Source organism: Ranitomeya imitator, chromosome 3 (genome assembly GCF_032444005.1).
Source record: "Ranitomeya imitator isolate aRanImi1 chromosome 3, aRanImi1.pri, whole genome shotgun sequence".
NCBI classification, from domain to species: Eukaryota; Metazoa; Chordata; class Amphibia; order Anura; family Dendrobatidae; genus Ranitomeya; species Ranitomeya imitator.
This window is the reverse complement of record NC_091284.1, coordinates 466564899-466582410: the sequence shown is the minus strand read 5'-3', so window position 1 is coordinate 466582410 and position 17512 is coordinate 466564899. Positions and strand designations below refer to the sequence as shown.

The window sequence follows — 17512 nt, the reverse complement described above, 5'->3', positions numbered from 1 at the left end:
AAAGGGGGGGGGGAGGGGGGAAGGGCCTAGATGTAAAGAGGAAAAATCAAACAGGGTACATCACATAAAACATCATTAGGATGAATATCAATATCAGACGTTATATGGTACAGTGTTATGTCAATCTCCAAAGGAAACCACAAAATGGCCCTTTTTAATTATGCCATACAGCAATTATACAGCTGACCAAACAAAAAGGTATTCCCTCATCGAAGGTAAATGATTAGAAATTGCACCTTTCCTTTATTGCACAACGCCCAACAAATGCATGATGCATGAGCGTGTGCTCCTATCTGGGGTACAAACGATAAACAGACACCTCAAAGGCAACAATAAAGAGTTTTAGCCTACATGATAAACCCATAGGAGCACATCAAATGAAACCTCATTAGGAAAAGGACAGACCCCATTCACTGTATGGAATATTCCACTGGTACAGTGTCATATTGGTCTCCACAGGAGCCCTTTAAGTCATGCCATAGATCAATATTGCGGCTGACCAAGCCCAGAAATGTTTCCCCATATACAACAAAAGGTTAAATATCACAGCTTCCCCTTGTTGCACAGCTCCCACCAGACACAGAAAAAACAGACGCCTCAACGCGTTTCCCTTCCATGATGACAGTTCGTCAGAAGGCGAATGGTTAAACCGATGTAAAAAGATGCAGCATACGGTAGTCATGACATCCTGGTTGCAGGTGTTGCACCTGCAACCAGGATGTCATGACTACCGTATGTTGCATCTTTTTACATCCATCGGTTTATCCATTAGCCTCCTGACGAACTGTCATCATGGAAGGGAAACGCGTTGAGGCGTCTGTCTATCATCTGGACTCCAGATAAGATTTTTGTTGTTCAATGTGATTTTCTGTATTCTAGAGCTTGTGGTATTGTTTTTTAGGGTGTGGGTTTGTGGTAATTTGTCAACAAGGCTTTTATTGGTCAATAATAAAGTTTTATTTTTAGGTTTTGGTCATTTTGCTTAAGTATTAGATTACTATACCACTATATCGCTTGCGGTTGATTATTTTCCCAAGGGTAACAGGAGAAATTGGTCCCCAAAAATTGTTGTCCAATTTGTCCTGAGTACGCTGATACCCCATATGTTGGGGGGAACCACCGTTTGGGCGCATGGGAGGGCTCGGAAGGGAAGGAGCGAAATTTGGAATGCAGACTTAGATGGAATGGTCTGCAGGCGTCACGTTACATTTGCAGAGCCCCTGATGTAACTAAACAGTAGAACCCCCCCACAAGTGACCCCTTATTGGAACCTAGACCCCCCAAGGAACTTATCTAGATGTGTTGTGAGAGCTTTGAACCCCGAAGTATTTCACTACAGTTTATAACGCGGAGCCGTGAAAATAAAAAATCATTTTTTTCCTACAAAAATGTTTTTTTAGCCCCCCAAATTTTTATTTTCTCAAGGGTAACAAGAGAAATTGGACCCCAAAAGTTGTTGTCCAATTTGTCCTGAGTACGCTGATACCCCATATGAGGGGGGGAACCACTGTTTGGGCACATGGGAGGGCTCGGAAGGGAAGGAGCACTGTTTGGAATGCAGACTTAAATGGATTGGTCTGCAGGCGTCACGTTGCATTTGAAGAGCCCCTGATGTACCTAAACAGTAGACACCCCCCACAAGTGACCCCATATTGGAACCTAGACCCCCTAAGAAACTTATCTAGATGTGTTGTGAGAACTTTGAACCCCCAAGTATTTCACTACAGTTTATAACGCAGAGCCGTGAAAATAAAAAATAATTTTTGTCCCACAAAAATGTTTTTTTTAAGCCCCCCAAATATTTATTTTCCCAAGGGTAACAAGAGAAATTGGACCCCAGAAGTTGTTGTCCAATTTGTCCTGCGTACGCTGATACCCCATATGTATGTTTGGGCGCACGGGAGAGATCGGAAGGGAAGTAGCACTGTTTTACTTTTTTTTTTACAACGCAGAATTGGCTGGAATTGAGATCAGACGCCATGTCGCGTTTGGAGAGCCTCTGATGTGCCTAAACAATGGAAACCCCCAATTCTAACTGAAACCCTAACCCAAACACACCCCTAATCCCAACCACACCCCTAACCCCAACCCTAATCACACCCCTAACTCCAACACACCCCTAACCCTAATCCCAACCGTAAATGTAATCCAAACCACAACCCTAGCCCCAACCCTAATCCTAGCCCCAACCCTAACTCTAACCCCAACCCTAGCCTTAACCCCAACCCTAGCCACTACCCTAGCCCCAACCCTAGCCCCAACTCTAACCCTAAACCTAGCCCTAACCCTAATGGGAAAATGGAAATAAATACATTTTAAAAAAATATATATATTTTTCTCTAACTAAGGGGGTGATGAAGGGGGGTTTGATTTACTTTTATAGCGGGTTTTTTTTAGCGGATTTTCATGATTGGCAGCTGTCACACACTAAAAGACGCTTTTTATTGCAAAAAATTTTTTTTTGCGTTACAACATTTTGAGAGCTATAATTTTTCCATATTTTGGTCCACAGAGTCATGTGAGGTCTTGTTTTTTGCGGGACAAGTTGATGTTTTTATTGGTAACATTTTCAGGCACGTGACATTTTTTGATCGCTTTTCATTCCGATTTTTGTGAGGCAGTATGACCAAAAACCAGCTATTCATGAATTTCTTTTGGGGGAGGCGTTTATACCGTTCTGCGTTTGGTAAAATGGATAGAGCAGTTTTATTCTTCGGGTCAGTACGATTACAGCGATACCTCATTTATATCACTTTTTTATGTTTTGGCGCCTTTATACGATAAAAACTATTTTATAGAAAAAAAAATTATTTTTGCATCGCTTTATTCTGAGGACTATAACTTTTTAATTTTTTCACTGATGACCCTGGGTGGTGGCTCGTTTTTTTTGAGGGACAAGATGACTTTTCAGCAGTACCATGGTTATTTATATCTGTTTGATTGCGTGCTATTACACTTTTCGTTCGGCGGTATGATAATAAAGGGTTGTTTTTTGCCTCGTTTTTTTTTTTTTTTTTACGGTGTTCACTGAAGGGGTTAACTAGTGGCACAGTTTTATAGGTCGGGTCGTTACGGACGCGGCGATACTAACTATGTGTACTTTTATTGTTTTTTTTATTTAGATAAAGGAATGTATTTATTGGAACAATATTTTTTTTTTATTTATTTATTTAGGAATTTTTTATTTTTTTTTTTAAACAAGTGAAAAATTTTTTTTTACTTTTTTTCTTTGCCCCAGGGGGGACATCACAATATATTGACAGATCGCTGATCTGACACTTTGCTATGCACTGTGTCAGATCAGCAATCACACAGGCACAGCAGGGACACACAATCACACAGGCACCGATGCCTGGTCTGAGCAGGCGCTGCTAAGCCACCTCCCTGCAGGACCCAGATGCAGCCCCGCGGCCATTTTGGATCCAGGCCTGCAGGGAGGAGGAGGTAAGAGACCCTCGGAGCAACGCGATCACATCGCGTTGCTCCAAGGGACTCAGGGAAGCACGCAGGGAGCCCCCTTCCTGCGCAATGCTTCCCTATACCGCCGGAACACTGCGATCATGTTTGATCGCAGTGTGCCGGGGGTTAATGTGCCAGGGGCGGTCCGTGAACGCTCCTGGCACATAGTGCCGGATGTCAGCTGCGATAGTCAGCTGACAACCGGCCGCGATTCCCCCGTGAGCACGGCTGATCGCACTGGACATACTATCTCATCACTGGGAATTAAGTCCCAGGTCACTTTGACGGAATAGTACGTCCAATGGGATTAAGGGATTAATATATTATATAATGCTTGCAACAATGTATTGTAATTAATTTCTGTAGATATCTGTAACAAGAGCCACATTTATACCTTTTACTGCATAACTGTAATGTTTATTCTGAAGATTTTTTCGATTAAAATTAGTTTAAAAAAAAGACCAGTGATAGTTGGGAGCCCTTATGAAAAATCTACATTAGGACTCCTAGACAGGCAACCACATTTTTCTGTAATACATGATAAGAATAGAGTTTACCATTGTCTCCAAGGATGAGATGAAATGTTTAACTGCTTCTTTCCTTTCCAGTGCTTCATTGTACATGGACAGTATGGCTGAGGGAAAGTTCGCCATTTCCCTGTTCAGAAAAAAAAAACAACAACAAAGATTACACTACAGCGGAGGAAATAAGTATTTGATCCCTTGCTGATTTTGTAAGTTTGCCCACTGACAAAGACATGAACAATCCATAATTTTAAGGGAAGATTAATTTTAACATTGAGAGACAGAATATCAAGAATAAAATCCAGAAAATCTCATTGTATAAATTATATAAATTTAGTTGCATTTTGCAGTGAGAAATAAGTATTTGATCTCTCTGGCAAACGAGACTTAATACTTGGTGGCAAAACCCTTGTTGGCAAGCACAGCAGTCAGACGTTTATTGTAGCTGATGATGAGGTTTGCGCACGTGTCAGGAGGAATTTTGGTCAACTCCTCTTTGCAGATCATCTCTAAATCATTAAAATTTTGAGGCTGTCGCTTGGCAACTCGGAGCTTCAACTCCCTCCATAAGTTTTCTATGGGATTAAGGTCTGGAGACTGACTAGGCCACTCCATGATCTTAATATGCTTCTTTTTCAGCCACTCCTTTGTTGCCTTGGCTGTATGTTTTGGGTCATAGTCTTGCTGGAAGACCCAGCCACAACCGTTTTTTTATGTCCTGGCGGAGGGAAGGAGGTTGTCACTCAGGATTTTATGGTATATGGCTCCATCCATTTTCCCATAATGTTTCCACCTCCATGCTTGACAGTGGGGACGGTGTTCTTTGGGTCATAGGCAGCATTTCTCTTCCTCCAAACAAGGCGAGTTGAGTTAATGCCAAAGACCTCAATTTTTGTCACATCTGACCAAAGCAGCTTCTTCAATCACTCACAGAATCATCCAGATGTTCATTGGCAAACTTCAGGCGGGGCTGCACATGTGCCTTCTTGAGCAGGCGGACCTTGTGGGCTGCCTTGAGATCATTAACAAGTTCCTCCGGTGTAGCTTTAGGCTGATCTCTCATCTTCCTCATGATCAAGGATACCCCCACGAGGTGAGATTTTGCATGGCGCCCCAGACCGATGTTGATTGACAGTAATTTTCCTTTTCTTCCATTCTCTTACTATTGGAACTCAGAGGAACAGTGGGAATAAAGAGCAACCACTTTTGTCCTGGTTGCCAACCTCTTTAACCCCTTCACCACCACTCAGAGCCATAACCTTTTTTATTTTTCCACCATTATGGTTGTATGAGTGAGGACTTGTTTTTGCGGGGATGAGATGTACTTTTGAATGACACCATTGATTCAACCACATAGTGTACCTGGAAAACTTGAAAAAATTCCAAGTGCGGTGAAATTGCGAAAAAAGTGCAATTCTACAATTGTTTTTGGGGAGGTTTTTTTTTAACCATGTTCACTAAATGCTAAAACTGACCTGCCAGTATGATTCCCCAGGTTATTACAAGTATGCAGATACCAAATATATATACAGTGCCTACAAGTAGTATTCAACCCCCTGCAGATTTAGCAGGTTTACACATTTGGAATTAGCTTGGCATTGTGACATTTGGACTGTAGATCAGCCTGGAAGTGTGAAATGCACTGCAGCAAAAAAGAATGTTATTTCTTTGTTTATTTTTTTTTTAAATTGTGAAAAGTTTTTTCAGAGGGTCATTTATTATTCAACCCCTCAACCCACCAGAATTCTGTTTGGTTCCCCTAAAGTATTAAGAAGTAGTTCAGGCACAAAGAACAATGAGCTTCACATGTTTGGATTAATTATCTCTTTTTCCAGCCTTTTCTGACTATTTAAGACCCTCCCCAAACTTGTGAACAGCACTCAAACATGGTCAACATGGGAAAGACAAAGGAGCATTCCAAGGCCATCAGAGACAAGATCGTGGAGGGTCACAAGGCTGGCAAGGGGTACAAAACCCTTTCCAATGAGTTGGGCCTACCTGTTTCCACTGTTGGGAGCATCATCCAGAAGTGGAAGGCTTATGGAACTACTGTTAGCCTTCCACGGCCTGGACAGCCTTTGAAAGTTTCCTCCTGTGCCGAGGCCAGGCTTGTCCGAAGAGTCAAGGCTAACCCAAGGACAACAAGGAAGGCGCTCCGGGAAGATCTCATGGCAGTGGGGACATTGGTTTCAGTCAATACCATAAGTAACGTACTCCACCGCAATGGTCTCCGTTCCAGACGAGCCCGTAAGGTACCTTTACTTTCAAAGCGTCATGTCAAGGCTCGTCTACAGTTTGCTCATGATCACTTGGAGGACTCTGAGACTGACTGGTTCAAGGTTCTCTGGTCTGATGAGACCAAGATCGAGATCTTTGGTGCCAACCACACACGTGACGTTTGGAGACTGAATGGCACTGCATACAACCCCAAGAATACCATCCCTACAGTCAAGCATGGTGGTGGCAGCATCATGCTGTGGGGCTGTTTCTCAGCCAAGGGGCCTGGCCATCTGGTCCGCATCCATGGGAAGATGGATAGCACGGCCTACCTGGAGATTTTGGCCAAGAACCTCCGCTCCTCCATCAAGGATCTTAAGATGGGTCGTCATTTCATCTTCCAACAAGACAACGACCCAAAGCACACAGCTAAGAAAACCAAGGCCTGGTTCAAGAGGCAAAAAATCAAGGTGTTGCAGTGGCCTAGTCAGTCTCCTGACCTTAACCCAATTGAAAACTTGTGGAAGGAGCTCAAGATTAAAGTCCACATGAGACACCCAAAGAACCTAGATAACTTGGAGAAGATCTGCATGGAGCAGTGGGCCAAGATAACTCCAGAGACCTGTGCCGGCCTGATCAGGTCTTATAAAAGACGATTATTAGCTGTAATTGCAAACAAAGGTTATTCCACAAAATATTAAACCTAGGGGTTGAATAATAATTGACCCACACTTTTATGTTTAAAATTTATAAAAATTTAACTGAGCAACAAAACTTTTTGGTTTGTAAGATTTATGCATCTATTAATAAATCCTGCTCTTGTTTGAAGTTTGAAGGCTCCAACTTATTTGCATCTTATTAAACCTGCTAAATCTGCAGGGGGTTGAATACTACTTGTAGGCACTGTAGGTTCTTGTCTATCGAAGTGGTGCAAAAAAAATCCAAAACTTGTAAGGCTTCGTGCCCGTGATCAGGAATAGTAGTGTTTTGGGCGCAGAGTATTTTCACTGTGTCCATAACGCTGCGTTCTACTTTACGCACCAGTTTACGAAACCAGTAGCGTCTCCATTTTTCAGGATATGAGGCTGTGTGAGGGCTTATTTTTTGCACTCTGAGTTGACATGTTTATTGATACCATTTTGGGGTAGATCCGATGTTTTGATCACCTCTTATTACATTTTATTGCGATGTTGTGGCGGCCAAAAAAAACATAATTCTGGCGTTTCGATTATTTTTCTCGGTACGCTGTTTACCAATCGGATTAATTTACTTTATATTTTGATAGATTGGACATTCCTGAACTTATGTATTTTTTTTATACATTTTTTTTTTACTTTTTATTGACCCCAACAGTCTCCATAGGAGTCTTGAGGCTGTGATCGTCTGGTCGCCTGTGCAGGGCTACAGCTATGTGTGGCATAAATCGTGACCTATGAGTGCCCGGCCACGCACTGGCGTTCATAGGAGATTTACAATGACTGGCACTGGAGTGTTCTGCAGACCCCCAGCAGTCATGGCAACCCATCGGTGCCCCGCGATCACATGACACAGGGGCGTGTCTTGTGAAGCGCTTACAAGCTGTAGGGAAAAGAACCTGTAAGCGCTGAGCTCCGTGCCTGGAGCCTGATCACCACTATCAGTAGTGGCCAGTTTTTATCCATTGCAAATACAAATACTTTGCAATTTTAGCCATTCATCATACTTAGAATAATCCTTTAGCATTGCTTATAAATGTCTCAATAATAATAATAATGTGTTTCAAGGAGATTGCGGCATTACAGCTTCATAACCACAAACCGCTGGCCAGTCATTGGTCACTTAAAGATTAAGCCCCGCCCCTGCGGATCCTGTCTTCCGCTCAGCTCCAATCACAAGGCTTGGGGTTCGCGACCTTAGCTCTGAGCCTAGTGACACTAAGGCTGATATCAATTCATGACCACATATTATCAGAAAGCCCCCCATGTCTTACCTACACCAGGAAGTTTGCAGCAGATGTCAGGGATGTGAAGAAGCTCCTCCACTACGTGCACATGGCAGGCCAGGGCTCAAACCGCCTTCCTGTCACAGTCCCGATCGTCCTGTGCACACTCACCTCCTAATTTGTTTCATTCTTGCTTTATCTCTATTCCTAGCATACTGTCCAGCCAAAAGGAAACACGCATGCTCACTTCCCGCGCTGCACCCTGGGAGTTGTGGTTCCTAATCACAGTAACTGATGAGCGTGATTATGGTAGCGGGACTACCTATCCCAGCATCCTCGCGTGGCGACGCGACGTGCAGTGCTAGAGAACAAAGCAGTCGGAGCTGCAGCGGCCTCAGCTGTGCTATGGCTGTCCGCACATTGCACGGGCGCTAGAGCTACGCTGTGGACGGTGGGAGGCGTAGTAGCAGAGGACAACTCCCATTGTGCAGCGGTGGAGGCTGCAAGCACTGTGGCCTATACACATGGCTGCTGTGGGACAAGCTGTTCTCGAACAAATACTGCATGAGTTAATTCTGGGCAATATACAGTGCAGGCTTATGTGTGTGGTCATGAGGGGAAGGAACCCAGAGACATAACTAAAGACATAACTGACTACACTACATATCAGAATATTACTGCACATCAACAAAAATTATAAAAATGCAGCCACATGAGCCTATAGCAGAATAATGCAGAATAGAATAAAAGAAATACACAGAACTATGCAAAAATAATGCAAGAATAATACATACTATAATAAAAGAAATACACAGAAATATATGAGAATAATACATAATATATAAGAATAATGCTTAATATAATAAAAGAAATACACAGGAATATATAAGAATAATACATAATATGTAAGAATAATGCTTAATATAATAAAAGAAATACACAGGAATATATAAGAATAATATATAAGAATAATGCTTAATTTAATAAAATAAATACACAGGAATATATAAGAATAATACATAATATGTAACAATAATGCTTAATTTAATAAAATAAATACACAGGAATATATAAGATTAATATATAAGAATAATGCTTCATTTAATAAAACAAATACACAGGAATATATAAGAATAATACATAATATATAAGAATAATGCTTAATATAATAAAAGAAATACACAGGAATATATAAGAATAATACATAATATGTAAGAATAATGCTTAATATAATAAAAGAAATACACAGGAATATATAAGAATAATATATAAGAATAATGCTTAATTTAATAAAATAAATACACAGGAATATATAAGAATACTACATAATATATAAGAATAATGCTTAATTTAATAAAATAAATACACAGGAATATATAAGATTAATATATAAGAATAATGCTTCATTTAATAAAACAAATACACAGGAATATATAAGAATAATACATAATATATAAGAATAATGCTTAATATAATAAAATAAATACACAGGAATATATAAGAATAATACATAATATATAAGAATAATGCTTAATATAATAAAAGAAATACACAGGAATATATAAGAATAATACATAATATATAAGAATAATGCTTAATGTAATAAAAGAAATACACAGGAATATATAAGAATAATACATACTATAATAAAAGAAATACACGCCAATAAATAAGAATAATGCATAATATAATGATGCAGATAATTGAGAATAACTGACTACAATACATATCAGAATATTACTGCAAATCAAAAAAAATAATAAAACTGCAACCACATGAGAATATAGAAGAGTACGGCAAAATAGAATTAAAAAAAACAGAAATATATAAGAATAATAATATAATAAAACAAATATAAGTATATAAGAATAATGTATAATATAATAAAACAAATATAAATATATAACAATAATGCATAATATAATGAAGCAAATAATTGGGAATAACTGACTACAATACATAACAGAATATTACTACAAATAATACTGCAACCACATGAGAATATAGAAGAATACTGCATAATAGAATAAAATAAATACACAGGAATATATAAGAATAATGCATAATATAATAAAAGAAATACACAGAAATATATACGGATAATCTATATATATAATTGTCTAAGGGTTTTTCCGTCTGTCTGTCCTGACGGCCTCGACCAATCAACGACGGGCACAGTATCGATGTAGAAATCCTGCGTCTCTGATTGGCTGAGGCTGCCAGGCCTTGACCAATCAGCGACGGGCACAGCGACGATGATGTCATAAAGGAGGTAGAAATCCCACGTTTCTGATTCAGCGACGGGCACAGTATCGACGTAGATGTCATAATGGTTGCCATGGCGACGATAATGTCATAAAGGTTGCCTCGACTAATCAGCGACGGGCACAGTCTGCCGCCAGGCCTCGACCAATCAGCGGCGGGCACAGCATAGTGACGATGATGTCATAAAGGTTGCCTCGACCAATCAGCGACGGGCACAGTCTGCCGGGAATTCGCCTCGACCAATCAGCAACGGGCACAGTATCGACGTAGATGTCATAATGGTTGCCACGGCGACGATGATGTCATAAAGGTTGCCTCGACCAATCAGCGACGGGCACAGTCTGCCGCGAATTCTGGAATCATCATTGTCCATATACTACGGGGACATGCATATTCTAGAATACCCGATGCGTTAGAATCGGGCCACAATCTAGTGCATAATATAATGATATACATATCAAAATAATAATGATAATACTGCAACCACGTGGGAATATATAAGAATACTGCATAATAGAATAAACAAATACACAGAAATGTATAAGAATAATAATATAATGCTACATTTACACGGAAATATATTACTATAATGTATAATGATACAACTTCATGGAAATATATGACATTAATGAAAATATAATCGCACAAATACATGGGAAAATGCAAGAATAATACATAAAGTATGATACTGCACAGTAATAAATGACAATAATGTATACAGGGGGATGGCGTCTCTTCGGCCCCGGCAGCAACTGCTAGGGTCCACCCCGCACCTTCTTTCGGCGATAAAGACATCTCCTTCTGACTCACCACTTCACCCTTATGTAGGTACACCAGGGCCAGATCTGTCCCTCGCGGCAAGGTGACCTCCGCGGGGCCCACATTCAAAGCTCTTATGGGGACATGTCCTCACTGGACCACAGCTATTGTGCGAGCTATCATGACTTCTTGGCCCACTCCTCCGCCTACCACAGGCTGAACAATCACTTCCAACCCGTCAAGGTTGCAATGAGTCCCCACTGGAAGGTATACTATAGTTTCTTGCTCGGGAGGCAGGATTACAGGTTCTTTACCAGGAGCCCTGATGACCCCTACCGTCTGCTAAGATGGCACACTCTTCTGCGTCCCACAGACACGGATCAGTCGTTGAAGGGCTTCTTGAGTAGGCTTATGTGTAGTAGCCTTCTTCCAATATCCAGGTCCCCGTTTGGTAAACATAATCTGATCGAGTTCACGTAGGATATTCATTCCCAGTACTACAGGCACATCTTCTTTGATAGACTCAGGGACCAACAGGATCCCTTTTCTCCCCACTTCTTGCCCACAGATTCAAATATTCATCCACATGACCCCTGTGACCGGGATCGGTTGTTGGTTGGCAGCAAACAACTGGATCAATGTCTATTTTTCTGGCTTGGCCAGGGCCTGGAAATGCTGCCTGAAATACGCTTCTGGCATCGTCGTCACTTGTGACCCGGTATCTATCAGGCAATCCACTAGAACTCCCTCGAATTCAGTACGTAGGATGGGACACCCAGCAATCAAGTGTTCGTTATGATATGGAGCGGCCTCTCTCCTCGCCTCCCCCGCAGAGTGCCGCACTACTGCGGGGGTTGGTAGTTTAACGGCGGCTTCCACTGGCCTTGAGTATAGTTCCGACAGTCTCTGGCAAAGTGCCCCGTTCTCCACATTCCCAGCATTGGATGCCTCCTCCTCGCCATGGGGCACCTCTAGCCTGTCCTCGTGCCTCCGATGCCTGACAGGAGGGGGCTTGCTCCCACTGATCCGGTATCGGTTGGGCCGAAGAATGGTTGCATGAGTACGGTGGGTCAGACTGTTGTAGTTCCCCCACTCTTTTCTCCATCTGGGTCAGTTTCTCTTGCACGTTGACAAGGGACCGCTGCAAGTCTTGCACCACCTGGACCAGCACCTCCTGATGGTTTGGGTCCCCTCTGGTATTGGCGCCCTGGACATGCATCATCCCAGAAGCGTAGCTCTCTTCTTTACTTCAGGCCACTGATTCCGCCAGGATTTGACGAAACGTAAGAGCCGGATCTGCCTGGACCCGTTCTGACAGTGCTCGCCTCAAGGATGTGCTGTGCAGTCCCAGAATGAATTGCTCCCAGAGTATCCAGTCTTTAGAGCCCATGCCGCCAAAACCATCCGCCTCCTTTCTATGCACCTGTGCTAACACTTCTTGCAGTGCTGTTGCATACTGAGAAATTCCTTCTTGTTCCCGCTGCAGCCTAGAGAAAAATTTGGTGCGAAGGTGTCTGGCGCTAGCAGTCTCGCCGGAGATCTCTTCCAGGAACCTCACTAGCTCCTTCAGGGTACTGCGGGTGAGTTCTGGTTGTAGGCAGATGTTTCTACGGGCTTCTCCCTCTAGGGCAGTTAAAGCAATGCCCGCTTCAAGGTCTGGGCTGATGTTATAAATCTTCAGGGTGCTTTGCAGCTGGGACACCCAGTCAGACAGTGGCATATTATTGCCGTTAAACTTTGGTAGCGCACTAAATATGGTGCCCATAGGGAATGTCCTTGCAGGGGTACCACCAATGCCCACAGCATCTCCATTAACATTAGCATTCCCGCCGATGCTGTCTGCTGCCTCCATCTTGGTGACAGTACCCTGCTCGCGGCGCCACTTAAAGCGATGGCCGGGGAACCACCACGGTGCAGGAAGACTGTCATGATCCCAATGGCAGGGGATCACAAAAGGACAAGCACAAAAAACAAAACAAGCTCTAGGGTGATGGAAACTGAGCTGACCGCGATCCTGAACCTCAACACACAACTAGCTGTAGCCGGGGAACGTTCCTACGATGATTCTAGACGTCTCGCGCCAGCCGAAGAACTAACTTTCCCTATTAGAAGAAACACAGACCTCTCTTGCCTCCAGAGAAACACCCCACAGAAATAGCAGCCCCCCACATGTAATGACGGTGAAATGAGAGGAAAGCACATACGTAGTTATGAAAACAGATTCAGCAAAATGAGGCCCGCTAAAGCTAGATAGCAGAGGATACAAAAGTGAACTGCACGGTCAGCGAAAAACCCTACAAAAAAACCATCCTGAAATTACTTGAACTCATGTTCCAACTCATGGAACATGAGGAGTAATATCAGCCCACTAGAGCAACCAGCAAAAAGGAATCACATATCTGCAAGCTGGACTAAGACAAAAATTAAGCAAAACGTGGAACAGGAAAATCAAAAACTTAGCTTGTCCTGAAGAATACAGAAGCGGGAAGCAGAGGTAACAAGACACACTGATTACATTGATAGCCGGCAAGGAAATGACAAGAAAGCCAGGTTAAATAGGAAATTCCCATATCCTGATAGAACAGGTGGACACCAGAGACCGCAGAGAACACAAGTCACCCAGTACCATCTGTAACCACCAGAGGGAGCCCAAAAACAGAATCCACAACAGTACCCCCCCCTTGAGGAGGGGTCACCGAACCCTCACGAGAACCACCAGGGCGACCAGGATGAGCCCTATGAAATGCACGGACCAAATCAGCAGCATGAACATCAGAGGCAACCACCCAAGAATTATCCTCCTGACCATAACCCTTCCACTTGACCAAATATTGGAGTTTCCGTCTGGAAACACGAGAATCCAAGATCTTCTCCACAACATACTCCAATTCTCCCTCCACCAGCACCGGAGCAGGAGGCTCAAGCGAAGGAACAACAGGTACCTCATACTTCCGCAACAACGACCGATGGAACACATTATGAATAGCAAACGATGCCGGGAGATCCAAACGAAACGACACAGGATTAAGAATTTCCAAGATCCTATAGGGACCGATGAACCGAGGCTTGAACTTAGGAGAAGAGACCTTCATAGGAACAAAACGAGAAGACAACCACACCAAGTCTCCAACATGAAGTCGAGGACCCACGCGGCGACGACGATTAGCAAACTGCTGAGCCCTCTCCTGGGACAACTTCAAATTGTCCACCACATGACTCCAAATCTGATGCAACCTATCCACCACCATGTCCACTCCAGGACAATCAGAAGGCTCCACCTGACCAGAGAAAAAACGAGGATGAAACCCCGAATTACAAAAGAAAGGAGAAACCAAGGTAGCAGAACTAGCCCGATTATTAAGGGCAAATTCAGCAAGCGGCAAAAAGGTAACCCAGTCATCTTGATCAGCAGAAACAAAACACCTTAAATAAGTTTCCAAGGTCTGATTAGTTCGTTCCGTCTGGCCATTCGTCTGAGGATGGAATGCAGACGAAAAGGACAAATCAATGCCCATCTTAGCACAGAACGTCCGCCAAAATCTAGACACAAACTGGGATCCCCTGTCAGAAACGATGTTCTCTGGAATCCCATGCAAACGAACCACGTTCTGAAAAAACAGAGGGACCAACTTAGAGGAGGAAGGCAACTTAGGCAAGGGTACCAGATGAACCATCTTAGAAAAGCGGTCACACACAACCCAGATGACGGACATTTTTTGAGAGACAGGGAGATCCGAAATAAAGTCCATGGAAATGTGCGTCCAAGGCCTCTTTGGAATAGGCAAAGGTGACAACAATCCACTGGCCCGAGAACAGCAAGGCTTAGCCCGAGCGCAAACTTCACAAGACTGCACAAAAGAACGCACATCCCTCGACAAGGAAGGCCACCAAAAAGACCTGGCCACCAAGTCTCTAGTACCAAATATTCCAGGATGACCTGCCAACGCAGAAGAATGGACCTCGGAGATGACTCTACTGGTCCAATTATCCGGAACAAACAGTCTTTCAGGCGGACAACGATCAGGTTTATCCGCCTGAAACTCCTGCAAAGCACGTCGCAAGTCTGGGGAGACAGCCGACAAAATCACCCCATCCCTAAGGATACCAGTGGGCTCAGAATTTCCAGGGGAGTCAGGCACAAAACTCCTAGAAAGAGCATCCGCCTTCACATTCTTTGAACCTGGCAGGTATGAAACCACAAAATCGAAACTGGAGAAAAACAGTGACCAACGAGCCTGTCTAGGATTCAGACGCTTGGCAGACTCAAGGTAAATCAGATTTTTGTGATCAGTCAAGACCACCACACGATGTCTAGCACCCTCAAGCCAATGACGCCACTCCTCAAATGCCCACTTCATGGCCAAAAGCTCCCGATTACCAACATCATAATTCCGCTCAGTGGGCGAAAACTTTCTAGAAAAGAACGCACATGGCTTCATCACTGAGCAATCGGAGCTTCTCTGTGACAAAACCGCCCCCGCTCCAATCTCGGAAGCATCAACCTCAACCTGAAAAGGAAGCGAAACATCTGGCTGACGCAACACAGGAGCAGAAGAAAACCGGCACTTAAGTTCCTGAAAGGCCTCCACAGCCGCAGGATACCAATCAGCAACATCAGCACCCTTCTTAGTCAAATCCGTCAAAGGCTTAACAACACTAGAAAAATTAGTTATGAAACGACGATAAAAATTAGCAAAGCCCAAGAACTTCTGTAGACTCTTAAGAGATGTAGGCTGCGTCCAGTCACAAATAGCCTGAACCTTGACGGGATCCATCTCAGTAGTAGAAGGGGAAAAAATATACCCCAAAAAAGAAATCTTCTGGACTCCAAAGAGACACTTTGAACCTTTTACAAACAAAGAATTGGCCCGCAGGACCTGAAACACCTTCCTGACCTGCTGAACATGGGACTCCCAGTCATCCGAAAAAACCAAAACATCATCCAAATACACAATCATAAATTTATCCAGATATTCACGGAAAATATCGTGCATAAAGGACTGGAAGACAGAAGGAGCATTAGAAAGTCCAAAAGGCATCACCAAATACTCAAAATGGCCCTCAGGCGTATTAAATGCGGTTTTCCATTCATCACCCTGCTTTATCCGCACAAGATTATACGCACCCCGAAGATCAATCTTAGTGAACCATCTAGCCCCCTTAATGCGAGCGAACAAATCAGTCAACAATGGCAAAGGATACTGATATTTAACTGTAATCTTATTCAAAAGACGGTAATCTATACAAGGCCTCAAGGAACCATCTTTTTTGGCCACAAAAAAAAAAACCTGCTCCCAAAGGGGACGAAGATGGACGGATATGTCCCTTTTCCAAGGACTCCTTAACATAATCCCGCATAGCAGTATGCTCTGGCACTGACAGATTGAACAAACGACCTTTAGGAAATTTACTGCCAGGAATCAAATCTATAGCACAATCGCAATCCCTGTGAGGAGGAAGCGAATTGAGCTTAGGCTCCTCAAAAACATCCCGATAATCAGACAAAAATACCGGAACCTCAGAAGGAGTAGATGAAGCGATAGAAATCGGAGGTGCATCATCATGAACCCCTTGACATCCCCAGCTTAACACAGACATCGTTTTCCAGTCCAAGACTGGGTTATGAGTTTGTAACCATGGCAGACCAAGCACTAAGACATCATGTAAATTATACAGTACCAGGAAGCGAATCACCTCCTGATGAACGGGAGTCATACGCATGGTCACTTGTGTCCAGTACTGAGGTTTATTCATAGCCAAAGGTGTAGAGTCAATTCCTTTCAAAGGAATAGGGACTTCCAGAGGCTCCAGACTAAACCCACAGCGGTTGGCAAATGACCAATCCATAAGACTCAGGGCAGCGCCTGAATCCACATAGGCATCGACGGAAATGGCTGATAATGAACAAATCAGAGTCACAGACAGAATGAACTTAGACTGTAAAGTACTAATGGCAACAGACTTATCAACCTTTTTTGTGCGTTTAGAGCATGCTGATATAACATGAGCTGAATCACCACAATAAAAACACAACCCATTTTTCCGCCTATAGTTTTGCCGTTCACTTCTGGACTGAATTCTATCACATTGCATTGTCTCAGGTGCCTGTTCAGAAGACACCGCCAAATGGTGCACAGGTTTGCGCTCCCGTAAACGCCGATCAATCTGAATAGCCATAGTCATAGACTCATTCAGACCTGTAGGCGCAGGGAACCCCACCATGACATCTTTAATGGCCTCAGAAAGGCCATATCTGAATCTTGCAGCCAGGGCGCACTCATTCCACTGAGTAAGCACCGACCATTTCCGAAATTTCTGACAATATATTTCTGCTTCATCTTGCCCCTGAGTGAGAGACAATAACGCT

At 43.2% G+C, this 17512-nt stretch overlaps 1 protein-coding gene across 3 annotated transcripts in view; it reads right to left on the bottom strand.

Annotated features, from left to right (window-relative positions):
• The window catches only part of GTF2I (general transcription factor IIi), a 118965-nt gene extending 110580 nt beyond the window's left edge, over positions 1 to 8385 (bottom strand). For 2 of the 3 annotated variants that reach the window (XM_069757452.1, XM_069757453.1), the window contains exons 1-2: positions 8170 to 8385; positions 4017 to 4116 (exon numbers count right to left, since the gene is read on the bottom strand). In XM_069757452.1, the coding sequence (XP_069613553.1) occupies positions 4017 to 4112 (96 nt within the window). In that variant the 5' untranslated portion in view covers positions 4113 to 4116; positions 8170 to 8385. The remainder of the gene's footprint in view (positions 1 to 4016; positions 4117 to 8169) is intronic. The other variant, XM_069757454.1, reaches the window with a different exon arrangement.
• Positions 8386 to 17512: the final 9127 nt, after the last annotated feature.